This window comes from Chlamydotis macqueenii, chromosome 13 (genome assembly GCF_036417535.1).
Source record: "Chlamydotis macqueenii isolate bChlMac1 chromosome 13, bChlMac1.mat, whole genome shotgun sequence".
Classification (NCBI taxonomy): Eukaryota; Metazoa; Chordata; class Aves; order Otidiformes; family Otididae; genus Chlamydotis; species Chlamydotis macqueenii.
In genome coordinates, this window is record NC_141568.1 from 1,920,085 (window position 1) to 1,938,780 (window position 18,696).

Sequence of the window (18,696 nt, forward strand, 5' to 3'; positions counted from 1 at the left end):
GGAGGAGGAGGAGTCCCTGTGGAAGAACGCGGGTTCTGGACCGAAAACACGTGCAGGGTGGGGGTGACCCGCCTTCGCCGTCTGGCGTCCGTTGGCACGCGTCCCACGTGCCAAACCTCACCAACAGGCACCTCAAAGCTCCGATCCATCTTCCAATTAAAAACAACTGCCCCCCCGCCCCCCCAAAATAAATTCAGAATAAGCCAAAAAACCCCAAAGCGGCCGGGTGAGGCTCCCCACCAGCACTGCCATGGCACTCATCCATCACTGCGTGATCGCGATGTGGGGAATCCAGCTCGCTGCCCCCTAAATCTCCTTATTTCCCCCCAAATTTTGCAGCCACGAGCAAACAGCTGCAGGAGTGGGCACAGGAGCGGGCACTGGGGGTGGTATTCCCTCCAGGAAAGCCGCTGTCGGAGAGGACTGCAGCGGCAAAACCATCTCTGGGGATTTGGTGGGATCTGGCACAGGCCGGGGATTCCCCAGGGTCTCGTAGCAGGGTTGTGCCGCCGTCAACCCTGCAGCAAGCAACGCCCAGACAGCAACCTGGGCCGCAAATCCAAAAAACCGCCGGTATCTGATGGGACACCAGCCTGCCTCTTCTCACCCAATTTTTTTTTCCCCAGTACGGATTAATGTTTGCTTTCACCGACGACCTCGGGCGCCCCCGAGCCCGTTCCCCGGGGGATCGGGGATGCCAAGCGCTGTGGCCGAGGGCAAACGAGGTTTCGGTGGCTCGGAAGTGACGCCGGTCTTCAAAGGTCACGTCATTTTTTTTTTCCCCTCCCCTTGGTTACTGCTGCTGGGACGCTGCGTTAAATCGCAATGCTCTCCAAAAACGGGCGAGACCCTCCCAAGACCCCCATTTTTGGATGAAAATGGACGTTTTTGAGCACAAATCAACCTTTTCCCCTATCAGCCTGGCTGCAGCATCCCAGGGCCGGGCTCCCCCTGCGGATATCAGCCCACGAAATATCAGCCCGGTGCACGGAGCCGATAGCGGTTGGGGCTGGCCCCAGCGGTACCTATCTCTAATTCGGGGGCCCTTCTCCATCGCCCCCAGATAAAACTCGCCCCGAGCCTTCCCGCGGTGCCCTGGGTTAAAAGAGCAAGGGGGGGTAAAAAAATTTAAAAAGAAGAAAAAAAAAAATTTGGGGAGCTGGCAGGTGGAGGGGGGATTTCGAATGGATTTCTGATAATTGGTAATGATATTAAGCTTAATTTATCGAGGGGAATGAGGGTGGTTGGGGACGCTCCCATCGCTGGTGGGACGCCGCGATGGCTCGTGAGGAGCGGTATCGATAATAATTTATCATTAAATGTATAAAGTATTCAGGCCTAACTTATCCAGGAGGGGAACGCAGGATAGCGGCGATTGCTTATGGGGGGGATTTATAAGAATTTATTATTAAATTTATAAAGCATTGAGGTCTGATTGGAAGAGGAGGGGAATGAGGGAGAGTGGGGGAATGCAGGTGGGGGGGGAGGCTGCCGTTGCCCACAGTGGATATTTATAATAATTTATTATTAAATTTATACAGAATTGAGGCCTAACTGGTCCAGGAGGGGAAGGAGGGACAGTGGGGGATGCTGTGATTTCTCACGGAGGGGCGAGGATGCTGCAGGTGGTCCCAGGGGGATGCTGCAGCTACCGACGGGAGGGATGCTCACGGCCGCACCCCGCAGCACCCCGACCGCTGCCGAAACGCCCCGGCGACGCAAACCGCCCCATCGCTCCACCCGCGGGGCGCGGCACCCCCCGGCGTCCCCCTCTACACCGGGGCAGCACCCCGCTCGCAACCGTGGGGGAAGAAACAAGGCGGGGAGCAGCAGAGCCTGAGAAAAACCAGCCCTGCTGATAGGGGAGAGATTGGTTTCAGCCGGAGCTGCTCCCCCTGCCAAGTCCACATCCTATCTGCGCGGGGTGCAGTTACTTAACATTCATCACCGCCTGAACTCTGTAACTTTATCAGCGGCCGAGCACGGCGCCATCGCCGAGCCCAGCCATTCCCGGCGCTCAGATAGGGCCGATAAACCGCTGATAGATTACAGGAGATTGTTTCACTTCGGGGGCCGCGATTACCAATACCCGGAGCGAGGGAGCCCGGCATCATCTCCCAACAGCGGCTGGGGCGGCGGGGCGGGGGGCACGGGGGGCACGAGAAAATAATGAGAAAGAAAATACAGGGACAATGACAATGAAGTGACTTTACGTTTCAGATGGGGTCGATAACGCCCTGATAGATTTTTTTTTTTAAGAGAGGAGAGTCTAATAGAGCCGTCCCTGTCCCCGGCACAGCAGATGGATGCTCCGGGAGAAGAGGATGCGATGGGATGAGTAACGCGGCCCTGCCTTCCCGGCCGGGGCGAGGAGATGATGTTAAAAGTACGGGAGGGAAATTGAGGCGGGCGGCAGAGAGGGACCGGCCCTTAGCGGGGGGATGCGGGCCGCGCGCTCCGTCCCAGTCCCCCAAACCAAGAGTAGTCAGAGACGTTCGACCCGACGCTGATGGGATCTGGGCAGCTTGGCGCAGGAGCAGCTGGATACCCCAAAAATACAGAAGGAAACTCCGTCCGTGAAGGCCAGGCTCCAAACAGGCATGGACGTGCGAGGCCGCACCAACGTGCAACGCTCACTGGCGCTGCCGCTGCTGCACCAGCTGCCTTCACTGCTGCTGGCCAAAGGGAGTTTTTCTGGGGGAAAAACCCCCCAAAACCCCAATTCTGGTACTTTAGCTCCTACCTGGAATAAAGCCGTTCCAGCGGGGAACGGCTGCGATGCTCGCCCGGTGGCACAGCCCCATCAATACCAGGTGACGGCGAGGCCAGAGGTCAAGCTCTTTGCTAATCTAGCGACAAATTACCCCGGAGATGCCGCGCGAAGCCATCCCCCACCCCGTGGGAAGCTGTTTCAGGTCCTGCCGGGCCCAGCCCACTGCCAAAAGCCGCTGGGAAGGGAACTGGGACAGATTTCAGCCTCCACCACGACACTTTCAGTCCATGACAGCACCAGGCAAGGACAAGGATGGAGGGATGGGGACAAGGATGATGGTGGACGTGGCCTGGAAGGCCATCAGACCCATTCCTGAAGATGGTCTGGCTGGGGTGTCCCCGCTGCTCCCAGCCTCCCAATGCCAGCTCCCAGTGCCGTCCTGGACCACTTCGGGGTCTCCAGTCAACATTGCAGCAACAAACAGGGGGGACGGGGCTCCAGGAGCAAAAAAAGGACCCTAAGAGGGTGCAACACGGTTGGGTGGCCCACCTGCAAGAAGCAGGGTGGGCAGGTGGGAGGTCACCGGGGGCTGCTGGGACAGCGCTGTCCCCAAAAACTGGACGGCTCCAGGCCCCCGCCTCGCAGCCTTTGCCGGACCAGCGCACACGCTCGTAGCGACGTAGCCCCTCCGCCGCCGGGACCCCCAACCCTCCTCTTCCTCCCACTCCAAGCAGCATGGCCACTCGTGCCCGGCTCCGCAGACGCTGAATTTGCCCGCGTTCAAACGCGCGTGCCTGTGCTGCCTCTTTCTTTTGCTATTTTTTTTTTTTTTCTAATTTTTTTTTTTTTTCCTGTTCTTGGCATTTTGGTGGAGTGAGATAAGAGTAAAAAACAACAGAGCTGCTCGGAGAGTGAAAAAGGGAGATAGATAACGCAGATACCGACTCCTACACAAAACAGTCCTGGCTTTATCGCTGCTTTTTATCACAGTTCCCCTAAAAAAAAAATAAAGAGAGCAGCCCAACTGGAATGGGGCAGCACATTAAAAAATGAACTTTATACCGTTTGCTCTTTAGTTTTATATTTAGATGCAACAAACTTAGATTCCTGTGGTCGATACCTTTTCCAGCCCAAGGAACCAAAAAGTCTGGCAGCCCCATTTGCTCCGGCGGGGACGAGTGAGGAAATTCAAATATAATTTAGAAAATTGGATGCTAAAGGAGCAGAGCTTGCACCCATCACCCGGCCTTCGGGGTGCCATGGTTTGGGCACCTTTAAGCCCAGATGGGCCAGCGGGATGAGCCCGGTCCCAAAGCATCGCACTGGCCACAGCACCATCCCCCAGTAAAACCAGTGAGGCTCAGGCTGACGATGGGCGTCAACAGGGAGACGCTTCCCGCGCATCCCCGTCAGCCGGCATGGGGATCCCGGCCACGTGGCATCGCCGCAGCCGGCAAAGCCAAATATCCCCGCGATGCGAGCGGGTCCCTGGCATCTGAGGACAGCGCCTCCATCCCGGTGAGACGCGACCATGCGTGCGATACACCCCAGCCTCCCAAAAATTTCTTGCCCACGGCGACGCTCTGTCCCTGAAGGCACCGCACGGGGCTCTGCCCTCCGGCTGCCAACCCCAGGCAGGGCATTTCAGAGGAGAAAACCCCCAACCCACAGGGCACGGCCAGAAAGAGGGAAGGGAGAAAAAAAAAAAAAAAAAATGGACTGGAGGTTTTTCCCTCCCCTCGCACTCCCTTCCCTACCTTCTTTTTGAAAAACATAATTTATCTGTGTATTATCAAGAAATCCAGACACTTTAATCAGTGAGCTATGAAGTCAGTATTTCCATTCTTATCTAGCGGAGGAGTGGAAATGGAGAGCAGATAGGCAGCTCCGAGCCGGTCCGTGGTGGGGAATGTTAATGGGAGGAGCGGCAGAGCCATTGGCTACCGAGCTGCCGCTATCGCTGCCATTATCGGGGCGTTATCGAGGCAACCATCGCAGCGCAGTAATGGGGCCAGTTCAACTTTCCGCATTATCATAGGAGCTGGAAGTAGCATGAGAGGCCTCGGCTGGGAGACGGAGAAGCGAGCGAGCGGCTGAACTTCCCGGCGGAGCAGAGGGTGGAAAGCTAAAAGTGTTCTTTTTTTTTTTTTTTTTTTTTCTTCCTCCCCCCTCGCCGTGCTTCCCGAGCTGGCGATGCGCGGGGTGATGCTGTCCTGTTTGGGAGCGTTCCAGGTACCAACCCTGAAAGTCCGGGTACCAGCCCTGCTGAGCATCACCAAAGCCCCAGGCACCAACCCCATCAAGCATCCCCCAAATCCTCGGTACCAGCCCCACTGAGCATCCCCAAAGCCCTGGGCACTGACTCTGAGGCGCATCCCCAAAATCCTGGGTACCGACCCCGCCAAGCATCCCCAAATCGCAGGGCCACGACCCCCAGCGCGCCAAGGACGAGCGAAAACAATGCATCTATATTTCATCAGATGGACAAATTAGAGGAGCACATTTCCTCCACGCGCTATCGAACGGGAGATGTCAAGAAAATATGTTCATGTGAGAAAGGGGAGATAAAGAATTATTTTGGAGGAAAAAAGCCGTGGAAGGCTCTTATCTGGAGTGACTCACAGGCACACACTCCTTAACCCCACTGCAGCCCAAGGTCAGCAGTTACATTCCTTTCGGCATTTCATCCCTTCCAAAAAAACACGTTGCTGCAGGAACAATGCGGAGCCTTTGCCGGGCAGCCGTCGGAAGAGGGAACTGTATTACCCCCCGAAACACTTGAACTTTCCAGATAAAAGAAGCAGCGGGACAGCAGCCTGGCCAAGCCGGAGCGCCCAAAAACCCTGAGTCAGGCAACAAAAACAGTCATGGGACGTGCTGCAGAGAAAAAAAAAAAAAAAAAAAAAAAAGAAAAAAAAAAAAAAAGAAGATTTTGACCTCACGCTCCCATTAACGCTCTTTTCCAATGGAGGGGCGAGCTGATTTCTGCTCCCCTCAGGAAGAAAAATCCACGCCCTCGGTGCAACCACAGGACTCGCACAGCCGGAACGCGATGCAGGGCTGGCAGAGAGGCGTTTTCCACTTTTTCTTCTTAAATAAAGAAATCTTAAAAGCACGAGGTTTCTCCGCTCCCGCCACTCACAGCCCTCTGGCCGGCAGCCTCGGGTCCCAGTTCCGGCCGTGCCGCCGTGGAAGGTACCAGCCACGTAACGTTGGCCAAGCCAGCATTTTCCAAGGCAGGTCGTGGGGATTTTTACAGTAGGATGGACAGCACGCACGGAAAACATCCTCTTCCCTTTGCCCGGAACGGGTGTATATGCTCACAAATCCACCAACACCCCGCGGGGCGCAGCGGCTCCATCCCCAAGTCGTGCCAGCCCTGCCGCTCCCAGTTTGGGCAGTGTTGTCCCTTCTCTTTCCCAGGGATGTGGGGGGCACGGACCCCACGGCCGCCACGGGGCCGGGAGTGTCGCACGGCACGGGATACCCCAGGGACGCTGCGGATGGGGACACGGTGACACCGGAGGAGTCAGGTGCCCCAGCGCCGTTGGGATGCCGCCATCGCCGGGTGGCTCCGGTGGGTCTCCAGGGAGGGAGGGGGCTGCCCCTCTGCAGGAACCGTGGATCACCTGCGCCGTGGATCTCCATCTCCTTGCGCAACGCCCGTGGGGAAAGAATTGCTCTCTTCCCGAGCCCCGATTGCCGAGTTGGCCGGCTCGCGACGTGGTGAAAGAGGAACCTGCAGCTTGCTAGGTGGCCTCGTGATTCACGACGGAAAAATAAGACCTTGCCCAACCATGCAAGTTGGGATCCAGAGCCGTAAATCCCAGCTGGAGGTGGCTTTCCCGCTCCGACGTGGGATGTCAGGGATGGTCCCTATGACGCGGGCATCACGGCGACTCCGTGCCTTCTCGGGGCGCCTGGGGAGGGGGTGGCACGGGGGTGTCCCCCCGGGGTGCGGGAGGTGGAAGAGCGGCAGCAGATGCAACCCAACCCAACCCCAGCGCCCACGGGCCCTGGAAGCGGCCGCTTGCCAAAGCCTCCGCAGCCTCCCTCGCCGGCGCGGCCGCCAACGCCGTCTTCCCGCCCTGCGGCGGCGACGTGCGCCGGGGCTCTCGGCGGAACAGGTTTTGCACCCGCGCTGTCGGGTGCCCCGCGCGCGGCTGTGGCCGGCCTGGCTCCGGCGCTTGCCCTCCGAGCATCCCTCACGCGTCCTCTCTGCCCGCTGTGGATCCCGGCGATAAATCCCAACCGGGGTCCCAAAACGGGCTCGTGGAGGGCAGCGAGGGACAGGCACCGCACGTCCTGTGGCCGGCAGAGCATGAGGCAGCCCAGAGCCCTCTAAATGAATTTATTGCCGCAAAGAGAGGCTGAGGCAAGTTGTCCCCTCAGCCACCAGCCGCCGAGCACGGTGCCAGTGCCTCTCCCTGCGGGGGACGCTCACGCCGGGACCACCGCCCATGGAAGAGGAGAGAAACTTCTTCCAGCATCACCTGCAGCCGGTCCAAAACCCTGCACGGGGGAAACGGGCGGGAGAGCTCCCCACGATGGGCTGCGGGCTTTGCCGGAGGAGTCCCTGCCAGGGTTTGGCAGGGAAGCAGGCGGCACCCGCGGGCGTAGCGGAGACGCGGGACACGGGGTAGCGCGCTTCTGCCCACGCCGGCCCAGAGCATCGCTTCCCCGGGAGGCGCGAACGGGGAAACTGAGGCACAGAGGTTGGATGGAAAAGTGTGGTGGCATCAGAGCAGCAGGGGGTGGAGGGAGGGAGGAAAGAGGAACAAAAAAAAGCAGCAAGCAGAGGCAGTTAGTCACCTGTGAGCGGAAGGAAAGGAGCAAGGAGCAAAGGGAGCGGGAGAGGAGCGGGCAGGAGGCGTGCCGGGAGCATCCCACGCCACCAGCTCACCACGCCGCGGCTAAAAATAGACTCGGGGTTGGCCACCGTCATCTCCACAAGAAAAGCAATTTTCCAAGCTCCCGGGAAGGATGGCTCCCACGGTCCGGCCACAACCGTCATCCCCACCCCGCATCGCGACCCCCCGTCCGGCATCATCGCGGAGCCCGCGTGGGACAGGGGAGCAGCCGAGCTTGCAAAAGAGGAAAAGAAAAGAAAAGAAAAGAAAACAAAACCAAAAAACCAACCCAACCCAGTTCATCGAGAGGCGGGTTGAGCGGCGCAGATCGCGCTCGCTATCTAACACCATCTAATAGCAATTAAAGAAAATCCACATGCAAAAATATGACGGTGCTTTCGCCGCCTCCCCCCCCTCCTCCCAGCCCATGCGTTTGCTCCGCGGAGATAACGATCGAAAAAGAAAGTCAGAGCTCTCATCGAACTAATGCAACATCTGCAGCTGATAACCGGCGCTGGGGAGAGCTCGGCTTCTCGGCGGAGCACATGGAGGGGGAAAAAAACCCCAAAACAACCCAAAAAAACCAACACACCTTGAGAAAGAAACACACATATGCAGCTGCTGCCCCCCCATCAGATAATTAATCTGCGTTAATCACGTTTGCAATGGAACAAGTTGTTGGAGCCCTCCTGCCCCTCTTTGCTGCCTGTGTTGTTGTTGAATCCTGCTCCGGTCTGGTGGGGAGAGATAAGTGGTCCTGATCTCCCCTGGCAATCGCTATCGGGATGGAGATCAGGCCCGCGGCGCTTATCGGAGGCGCTGATCTGCTGTAGCTGAAAGCAGAATAGAAGGGGAAAAGGGAAAAAAATAAAAAAAATAAAAAAAAAAAACAAACCACAAGCAGGCCCCTGCGACTACTACAGAAGTGTGCGCTTCCAGTTCATTTCGGAAAAAAAAAGAAAAAAAAAAATCTATATATTAGAACAACAAGAGAGGGAGAGGCACATCAGCACGATGAGATCAATCTCCCGCTTATCAGCATCCCCATCGGAGGAGCGGGCGCTGGGAGCGCACGCACAGGCAGCTGCCAGCAGCCTCGCTCACCAGCCGGGTGCCCGCGCTCCCATGTTTGAAGTTAATAAATATAACAGGCTATCTGGGTTGGAGATCAGCTCCCGCTCTCTATCAGCCCCTCGCATCTATCTACCAGCAGAACAAAAGACAGAAAAAAAAAAAAAAATAAAGAGAATAAAAAAAAAAAAACCAACAACCAAACCCAAACCCTACAAAGCAGCAGCAGCAGCTGCAGGGAGGTTGCTGGCGTTACAGCCGCGGATGGAGCGGGGGGGGTGAAACGCAACTGTCCCCCCCCCTCAAGGCACAGGTACCCCAAAAAATTTAATAAATATCTGCTCTGGGTGTTTTCTCCGCTATTGAAGCGATCGGCTGTCAAAGCCCCAGCGCCGCGTGCTGCTGGGCAGAGCGCAGAGCGGGCGTCCCTGGGGGTCCCCGCGCCCCCCTGCGTCGCTGCAGCGCTCCGGCCCAAAAAGCAAAGAGGGAGGAGGTCAGAGCAGCCGGTTAAATATAGTCCGGTGTCTGATCTTTGTCTTATCGCTCTTGGCCATCACCCGCTCTCTCCCGGCGATCTCTCCTGCGAGCCTATCTGCGCATCGCATCGAGCTTGCAAAAAAAAAAAAAAAAAAAAAAAAAAACAACCCAACCAAAAACCCAACCCAAAAAAAAAACAACAACAACAAAAAAAAACAACCCCAAACCCCAGAAGAGATGAAGCCAGAGTGAGAACGTAGCATCACCCAGGGGAAAAAAAAATAATAATAATAAAAAAAATATATATATATAATCAGCAGATAGCAATCTGGAGGAGGTTTTTAATGCTCCAGCCGAGACGATAAAAAGGACAGACTTTGTGGAAACAGGTCCGGTCTGTACATGAGAGGAGTCTGGTTACCGGAGCCCTGATTCATGCATACCTTCCCGCGGCGCGCAGAGCCGTCGGAGGCAGCGGCACGGCGCGCTCGCCGCGTTCGCCGCCTCTAATGACTGTTTTCATGTTGACACATACAGGAAAGGTTCCAAGCTTTCAGCTTTTAATCAGTTTTGGCCATCGCCGGCGGCCTGAGATCAGCCTCCCACTTTATCATTTCTTCACATCTCTGCAGAAAAGCAGCAGAGGAAGGAGATACGAGCCGCCTTCGCCCGGCCAAGCTGCCGTGGCCTCATCCAGCCCCATTTTTAATTTTTTTTTTTATTATTCCCCCCCCCCCCCCCCCCCGCCGGTAAGTGCCGGACGGGCGTCCCGTAGCCTATCGCCTACATCGGCCTCGTTATTTCCACGCTACCGCTCGCTTCGGTCTTAACGCTCCCGGTTGAACGAGCCGGAGTTACCCGGGAAGGGATCGCCGGGCAGCCGGGCTTTTTGCCGAAATAAAGCCGCGGAAGTTGGATTAAAAAAAAAAAAAAAAGGAGAAAATTCTCACCCAAAAAAAAAAAAATAGGAGGCAGCTGGGACTATTTTTAACTCTACCCGGGTAAAAGTCTAGCTGAGCTTTATCACCAGAGCGATCACCCCAGGCAGGGAAACAGGTAGGTGCAACTCAGCCTTGCAATTATTTCGAGAGAAAGATAAAGCGAGATTATCGCATGGTGGCCAGCCTTCCCTATCCTCCCATCTCCCTCTTATCGCCAGTTTCCATCGACTGGAGGGGGAAAAGGGAAAAAAAAAAAAAAACACAACAAAAAAAAAACCCAAAACCACACACACACACACCAGAGAGGAAGGGAGAAAAGCCAAGCTAAAGCCTGTCACCGAAAAAAACTTCCAGCACTTTGCAGAATTTCTCAGCGCAGCCGGCGCATTCCCGAAAGCGGATCCCGGGAAATGGGTTGGATGGCGGGGAGCGCGACCCTCCGGTGATGGGGAGATGCGGCCGAAGTCCCACGAGACCCTAGGGTGGTCCCTGTCATTGGGTTATCGCCCCGTCCCCGCCTGGGGGGGGGGGGGGGGGGGGGGGAGACACACCACTGGGGTGGGCAAAAGGTTGAGGTCACGGGGGACGACGGTGGTCACGGGGGGACGACAGCACCCACGGGGGGACCTCGTGTAGAAAAGGTTGAGGGTGCTGCAGCCGGAGGGAGGAGCTGCTGGCAGGGCTGGGGTGCCCTGGGGGGGGCCGGGGTGGAGACCCTCGGGGGAGTTTGGGGACTCCCGTGGGTGGGTTTGGGGAGCCCCTCGCCCCGGCTGACGGCGCTGGATGGGAGATAAGATCACAATTTCAGGCCGTCCCGACAGAGCGATGTTATCGGGACGGGACTTGCAGAACGGAATATTTTAAAGCCTTATCGGGGCCCCCATCGGGAACCGGTACCGGAGCCACCGCGCTGGGGGCGGGGGGGAGTAGGGGGGGCAGATGGGACAGAGCCCAGAGCCCGCAGCAGGAACGAACACGCACCGCGGCCGTCCCGGGCGGGTACCGGGGGGTAAGGGGGTACTGGGGTGGGGGGTGAGGGGGTACCGAGAGTGAGGGGGTGCTGTACAAAAAATAAGGGGGGGGGTGGTACGGAAGGAGGGAGGGAGGCGGATGGGTGCCGGTACCGGTAGCGGGCGGGGGACACACTCACGTTTGATCTGCCGGGGGTTGCTCTGTTTCCTCCTGGACATCGCTCGGCGAGGGGCGAGCCCGGTGCTCCGGCTGGGCGGGCGGCAGGTGGGTGGCGGCGGGCGGGCCCCCGGCTGCTCGCATGCCCGCCCGCCCGCCCGCCCCCCCGCCTCCCCTCTCTCCCGCCCGTCCGTCCGTCCGTTCGCGCTGCCGGGGCCGGGGCCGGGGCCGGGGCCGGGGCCGGGGCCGGGGCCGGGCCGTGCGCGGCGGAGCGGAGCCGCCGCCGCCGCCGCCGCGGGATTTTTCTCAATGGGGCGCCGCAGCCGATCAAACGCGCGGAACGTTCCACGGGGGCGGGGCCTGCCCCCGCCGCGGCCGCCCATAGGCCACCGCCGCGCCCCGCCCCTCCCCCGACGGCCCCGCCCACCGGATGGTGTAGCCGGCTGCTGCCGGGGCGGGGAGGGGCGTGGCCGCGGCCGCGGAGTGGGGGGGGGGGGGGCGCTCCCCCCACCCCAGGGCCCGATCCGTGCGGGGGTTCGGGGGTTGTCTCGCCTCCTGTGTCGCCAGCCTCGCCTTGGGGTCCCCGCGCCCCCCGGGAGGCCCGTCAGTCCCCTGCATTGGGGCCCTGCTCCGTACGCCTTTGGGGTCCTGCCCCCTTTTGGGGTTCCCAGCCCCTCCTTTGGGACCCTAACTCCGACGTTGGGGTCCCCAGCCCCTCCTGCATATCCCCCCCCCACCTCGGGGTCTCCAAGCCCCTTCTTCCTGACCTCAACTGCTCCTTGGGGTTCCCAGGCCCCTCAATTGCTACCCCAGCACCCCCTTTTGAGTCCCCAAGTATTTGGCACTCCTTTGGGACTCTGCCCCCCACCTTGGTGTTCTCAAGCATCTCCTTTGGGACCCTAACCCCCCTTTGGGGTCTCCAAGCCCCTCCTTTGGGGTCTCCAAACTCCCTTTTCCCCCTCACCCCACCTCTGGAAGGTCCTAAACTCCCACAGGGACACCAATCCCCCCCTTCCAGCACCTCAGTCCCCCCCACTGGGGTCCCAACCCACCCTTTGGAGACCCTCAAACCCTTCCATGGGGTCCCCAGGGCTTCTCTTTGGGATCCCAACCCCATCTTAAAATCCCGCTTGTTTGGAGATGGACAATCCAAAAAGTTCCACTCCCAACTTCCAGGGTCACCGTCACCCTGTCTCGTGGTGGGGGGGGACACCCCAGGGCACACTGGGAATGGAGCCCCCTTGGCACCATCCCAGCCATGCCATGTGGGGTCCCCATCCTCACCACCAGCGTGCAAGCAGGCGGCAATTTTGGGGCTAATTGTGGGATAAACACATTTATTATATTTTGGGTCCATGAAGGAAATATTGCTGCTGTCAAAAATAATAATTTCTGCCAAAGCCGGCTCTCCATCGCGGCCGATCACGGTGCAGGGGGGCGTTGCCGGCGGCGACGGCCGGTGCTCCCCAATTAGTGATGCAATTTTTGGATCAGCAGGGGAGCAGGGGGGCGGTGGGCTGCGGGGGCACAGCATGGCATGGCACAGCACGGCACGGCATGGTGCCTTGGCCATGTCCCCTCTCCATCTATCCTGGACATGGGGTGTGGGGTTTTTTTCCCCCCTCCTCTCTTTTTCTTTTTTTAAAGGGTTTTTAATTAACTTCCTGTTCCAATGGTGGGATAATGAGTTTTAAGCAGCACATGATTCCAGTAAAGAGGTCAAGCCGGCAATGAGGATGTCAAAAGAAATTAAGTTAGGAATTAAGAAGAGTTCCAGGGGAGAAAAAAAAAAAGAAAAAAAAAAAAAAACCCATCGAGGGAAGGAGATGCTGCCGAGGACAAGGCTTTGCTCTCGCCTACTTGGCCAGCTGCCCCCCAAAACGATCCTGATAACATTTTGACATTTTTCACCTCATTTGGCCCCGAATCGCAGCCTTCCTGGAGACTGTCACCCCCCAGGGCAGGTGGCTTTTCCTTCCCCGAGCGATGAGATCAAGCGCCCCGACGCCTTTGCGGGGTCCGGCCCGAGGAGGCTCGGGCGGCCTCTGCCTCGCGTCAGCCGCGACGGACGCTGGCTCCGTCAGGGTGGCGGGGAGCTCCGCTCTGCTGCTTTCGGGGGGTCTCCACCGTCCCTGGCATGGCCGCGGGTGTTTGGAGGTTCACCCTCGGGGTGCATCCACGGCATCGCCTGCCAACGCCGCTCACGGCACCGGTGTGATTTTACCCAGCGCGTTTGCCGACACTGAGATAATGAGACGATTTAATTAAATACAACGCCATTAATTGCATGGGCCTGGGGGGCTAGGGGTGAGCAGACATAAATAGGCCACCCCAAATTTCCTGTCTGCAATACGGAGCAGGGGGCTGTTGGTTATTCCCGGTTCTTCGTGCTCGAAAATGCACGAGAACATCCCTTGAGGGGCCAAGGGGCCAGATCCTGCTTGCTGTCCCACCCTCGGGTGGCTGCGTCTCACCCCTGCCCTAAGAAGCCAAAAATAAAACCTCATCCGAGCCATCCCGCATCCCCGTCCCGGGGAGGGAAGCCCAGCTGTGGTGGGGGGAACAGGTTGCAGTCCTTCCCCTCTCGCATTCCTCACCAGTGCCCTTTCAATGAGCTTTTTTGGCACCATCTCAAAGCCTCTTAGATCCCCCTTCCAGGCCAGAAAATTCGCAGTCGCATCAAACGACACCGGGCCGAGGGCTGGACCCCCGGCACGGGGACGTCCCCGAGCCCCGTGTCTCCCTGCCCCATCACCCACGGGTGCCCCTGCGCGGGGACAACCGGCTCGGTGCCGGTGACAACGGCACGGTTGGGTATTTCCCCCCTCGTCCTCCTCCCCGATCCCGTTGTGTTTGCGGAGAGATTGTTATAGGGTAACAGAATAAATAGCGCGTTTTCCTGCGGAGTGAATTACACGCCTGCAGAGCAGAGATAATGCGCGAGCGGCCGTTCCCCCCATTGTGAGCGGGGTGACATCTTTTTATGGAGCTGTGTACATTTGTGTTAGCGCCAATTAATCTGGGGTGATGTTACGAGGGAACGCGGGGAGGGGAGGCGGCGGCGCGGGAATGGAAACGGGAAAAGCTACGGTGCTGCCTCGGCCGGGTTTCATGGGTGAAGGGGCGGGTGGCGGGGATGCTGGGTGCTGCGCTGAGCACCCCGAGGGGCTCTGTGTCCCCGTGGCGCCGTCCGCTGGCAGGGCAGAAACAGCAAAAGGTCAAGGTTTAGAGTGGTTTTTCTTCTTTGTCCCAGGAGGGAGGAATGGCATCGCGATGCCCCTGCCCGTGGGGTCCTCTCCGGCTTGGACACGGCTGGGACACGGCTTGGGCACGGTTTGGGTACGTCCTGTGCGGAGATGCTGCTGTGGGATTCAGGGCTCCCAGGAGCTGTGATGGCAGCGCAAAGGTTTTTTGGATTAAAACAAATGATGCAAAATGATGCTGGATGCTACTGGTGGGAATGTGTGGACGAGTGGTCCCCACGCCCCACATTCGAGGCTGGGATTTCTCCGTGCCTGTTCCCCCCCGCATTGATCTCCCGCTATACGGACGGTGCTCCAACTCACAAGATCACCGATCCTCCGTTCCCAGGGTTGGGCAGCAGCTCGGGGGGCATCGCTGCTGGCAGAACAGCAGCCCTTGGGCAGGTGCATCGCTCCCGCGTTGTCTCCTCCTGTCCCCACACCCTGCAGCCGCCTGGACTCAGGGTTTCCCCGCTCGAAGGCAATTCAGCATCAGGGATGCAGGAGCCTGTGGGCTCCTGTGGTCCCCATTGTACGCATACGGCCGGGGGAGGTGGGAGCCGGGGTTTAAATTCTTGCTGTGCAAGGAATGGCCAGATTTGACTCAAGAGCAAGAAAAAATAAAATAAATCTTCAGCCTCTGCTCACAATGTGACAACCATGGTGGATCCCATTATCCTCAGGCTTTACAGAGCGGCTTAAAGCACCTTCAGCTCGGAAACTTGGGTGAGAAGAAAGGCTGGCTGGATTTGGTGGGGCTTGAAGAGCAAACAGCAGCTCGGGGAGAATTTAGGGTGGGGGCAAGGAGCCAAAAAATCCCCTAAGGGACTCAGTGCAACGCCAGGCACCCTCCATTCAGACCCAGCCAGCCCCCGGGATGTCCCCATCTGCAGAGGGCGCGGGCGAGGACGGTGCAGATCAGCTGCGCATCCCATTGGGGTGCAGCCCTGGGACCCCCGGACGTGCTGGGTCCCATGGGTGCCCCCCACCCACGCTGCGGGGACCCACGGAGCAGCGAGTTAATCTGCAGCTGGGCTTTGCCTTCCTCGCTGGAATTATGTTGACGGGGACCCGCAATCTTTCCAGTGACAAGCGCTGCCGGATAATGCAGGAGTTGGCAAACGTGGGGGCTTTAGGGAGGTGTTGGGGGGGTCACCCGCTCAGCAGGGATGTGGGTGAGAGCAGGCGGGAGACGATGGGAGAAAAAAAAAAACCCACTGTCACTTAGAGGGGAAAGGGAAGAATTAAATATTTCAGCTGTCAGAGCTGCAGGGACGATGCTGGCTTCCCCCCGAAGACCCAGCGGTACCTGAGGCCGGCATCGCTCGTGGCCTGTGCCGCCGCGAGGTGGGGGCTGCTCTGGGACCTTGTCCCCGCACCCTCCCCAGGCCCCCGGAGGGGTCCCATCCCCTGCAGCAAACCTGTGGCTCTCAGCGGGCTCTGTCTGAGGAGAATCTGGGGGCGCGGGGGAGCTACAGCAACACCCAGGCTTAGCCCCGCAGGTTTGCTGCCCTGCTGAAATACAGCCGAGGGAAACCATAAAAGTCCCATTTCCAGCCCCATCATATTTCCTGCCAAAACAAAGTAAAATGCGCCGCCTTAAATTTTCTGCGAAATTCTTCTGAGGTTATTTTTTTCCCTAAATTAAGCCATACTAATTATTTTCAGCCACTTTATCTCCGCTCTGCAACACACCAGGAGGGTGCAGGCGGCAAGCATTTTAAGCCTCCATAAACAAAAGAGTAGTTTGGAAAATAATTCTATCAATTAATCAAATTAATCCTGCAGTTTTAGTTACAAGCCCCAAGTGGCAAGGATTCCAGCCCGCGGTTAGGAGCTATCTCTCATTGACAGCGTTTAAATGTTATGATTGCAACAGTAATTAAAGAATATAATATGCCCGGCTTTGTGTCAGCCTCCTGCCTTCAGACCTCAGCCTTGTGCTGGCAGAGGTCAGCTTGAGGACAAATGGGTGACGACCAAACTGTGCCGGCACCTTCATCATCACTGTCATCACCATTGCCACCATCATCATCATAAATCGGTGATGACCAAACAGAATATCACCATTACCATCACCAATGAATGCTGACCAAACCAGCTCATTGCCATCACCAGTTGGTGATGGCCAAACTGTACCATCACCATCACCAACTAGTGATGACCAAACTGGACCACCACCATCGCCAACTGGTGATGACCAGACTGGGCCATCACCATCACCAATTGATGCTGACCAAACTGGGCCATTGCCATCAGGAATTGATGATAACCAAATTGCGCCATCACCATCACCAATTGGTGAGGACCAAACCAGACCGTCACCATCACCAGCTGGTGAGGACCAAACTGGGCCATCATCACCACCATCACATTGGGCTTTTTTTTTTTCCCGCTCTGGGACAAGACACCTGTGTTGTGAGTAGGATTTGGGCAAGATGCGGTGAGGAAGAAGAGATGCACGAGCACCTTCACCACTGAGAAGCTCCACCGCTTTGCAAATGATCGCAAGGCGATGGCAGCAGCACCAACGTCCTCCTGTGGCCAGCCTGCAGAGGACAAGGACACCGTGAGGACGTACAGAGCATCTAGCTGTCAAATAGAAAATTAGTTAGAGACGCGCGCGGGAGGAGGGGACACAAATACCACGCAGACAGGGAATTTCTGTGAAAATATTGGAATATATTTGAAAAGATTAATCATGTATGATTTTACAGTACCACCCCATATTTTCATCTCATATTTATTTAACAATATTAAAGAGGCACTTTAAAAGCACACATACAACATCATAAAACGGCGTTTCCTGCTCTCTCTCTGCTTCTCTGACAAAATATCAAAATAAAAACTTTTGACAGAACACATTGCACCCAAGGTAAATTACCTACAATATTTTTATACAATACAAAGAATTGTAAAGATACATATTAACAGAATAAAGCCTCTTTTTTTTTTTTCCTTTTAAATCTAAAACAAAACAAAAATAATAATTGCAGGACAGACGCAAAGTACTCGGACTGTTCATATCACATCAGTGCATCACTTCACCTCCTTGACCTGGGAGTGTTTCAATAGGATTTGTCATTATCTTCCATGTCCTCGTTTGCACCTGAGATTTTGTTCCGGATTCAAAAGTTCGGTTGTACAACGTGCTCGTTTAACGTGACGTAACCTTTTCGACGCTATGGAGTACCAGCATATAGGATTTTTAAATTTTTTTTAATTTTTCTCTAAAGTTGGATCATTTTTTTTTTTTTTCCTTTTTTTTTCCTGCTTCCTTTTCTTTTCCAGGTAACGGCTACTTCCTAATGGTTCCCTTTTATTTGTCAATCAAGGAAGTCTGTATTCACATTACAAAAGAAGAATAGCACCAGTAACTGCATAGTAAAGCGGATACCTATAGAGCCACTAACTCGATACAGTAAGATAGTTTAGAAGCGATACCGTTGAGGGCACTCGGACAGTACCGGTTCGGTGCGGTAAATTGGCACAGTTTTCTCATTGCGCAAAAAAACCCCCCCCACAAACAAAAGGAAAACACACACGCACATACACACATACAAAAAAAAAAAAAACAAAAAACCCTAAAAAACTCAGAGTTTGTCACAAGTGTCAAGGTGCAGTTTGCTCGCGGTGGCGGCTCTCCTCCGGTCACATCGCCTACAGTGGTCAAAGCGTGGCAGCATCCTCTGACGGGCTCCGACAGCCCCAGCGCCGGTTCGTTATCCTCTTGACGACGTAGAAACAAATTCATAGGGATGGCTGTCAAAATATAGGACACTCTGTTCTTAATTTAATTTTTTTTTTTTTTAATTGTATCATCTCTTAGGCCAGCTCCCAATTAAATGAATTGTACGGGATTATTTGTGCAAAATCTTCAAAAAAAAAAAAAATTGGCTTTCTACAGTGTACTGCACCTTATGAATAAGACGTCTACGGAATGAAGTTCATCTCTTCAAGTACTTTGTACAAAGATAACACAGACACAGTCTCAAAAGGGTCTGAGATTTGCAAGTATCCTTATAACCTCAGCACTTCTGCAATAAAGCAACTGCTCTCGACGATTCAGTCTGCCCAAAGCGATTACAATTTCAGTTCATGAAAATCATCAGCAACATCAAAGTTCTAGCATTTGCATGATAAATCAGGTGAATTAAAGTAGATTAGTAGACACAAAGCAAACTATTTCACAGAGGCTGCAGTGCAAGTTCGTTTAAGCTAGACAGAGAAATCATGCTACACAAACGAATTTAATGCTTTGATAATTTTTCCCT

General features: G+C 56.0%; 1 protein-coding gene across 2 annotated transcripts in view; it reads right to left on the minus strand.

The window, feature by feature from the left end:
• The window catches only part of ZFPM1 (zinc finger protein, FOG family member 1), a 31,603-nt gene extending 20,173 nt beyond the window's left edge, over positions 1-11,430 (minus strand). Inside the window, exon 1 of one of the 2 annotated variants that reach the window (XM_086757820.1) lies at positions 11,203-11,430. In XM_086757820.1, the coding sequence (XP_086613946.1) occupies positions 11,203-11,242 (40 nt within the window). In that variant the 5' untranslated portion in view covers positions 11,243-11,430. Of the gene's footprint in view, positions 1-9,554; positions 10,323-11,202 lie in introns of those variants that run through there. The other variant, XM_086757818.1, reaches the window with a different exon arrangement.
• Positions 11,431-18,696: the final 7,266 nt, after the last annotated feature.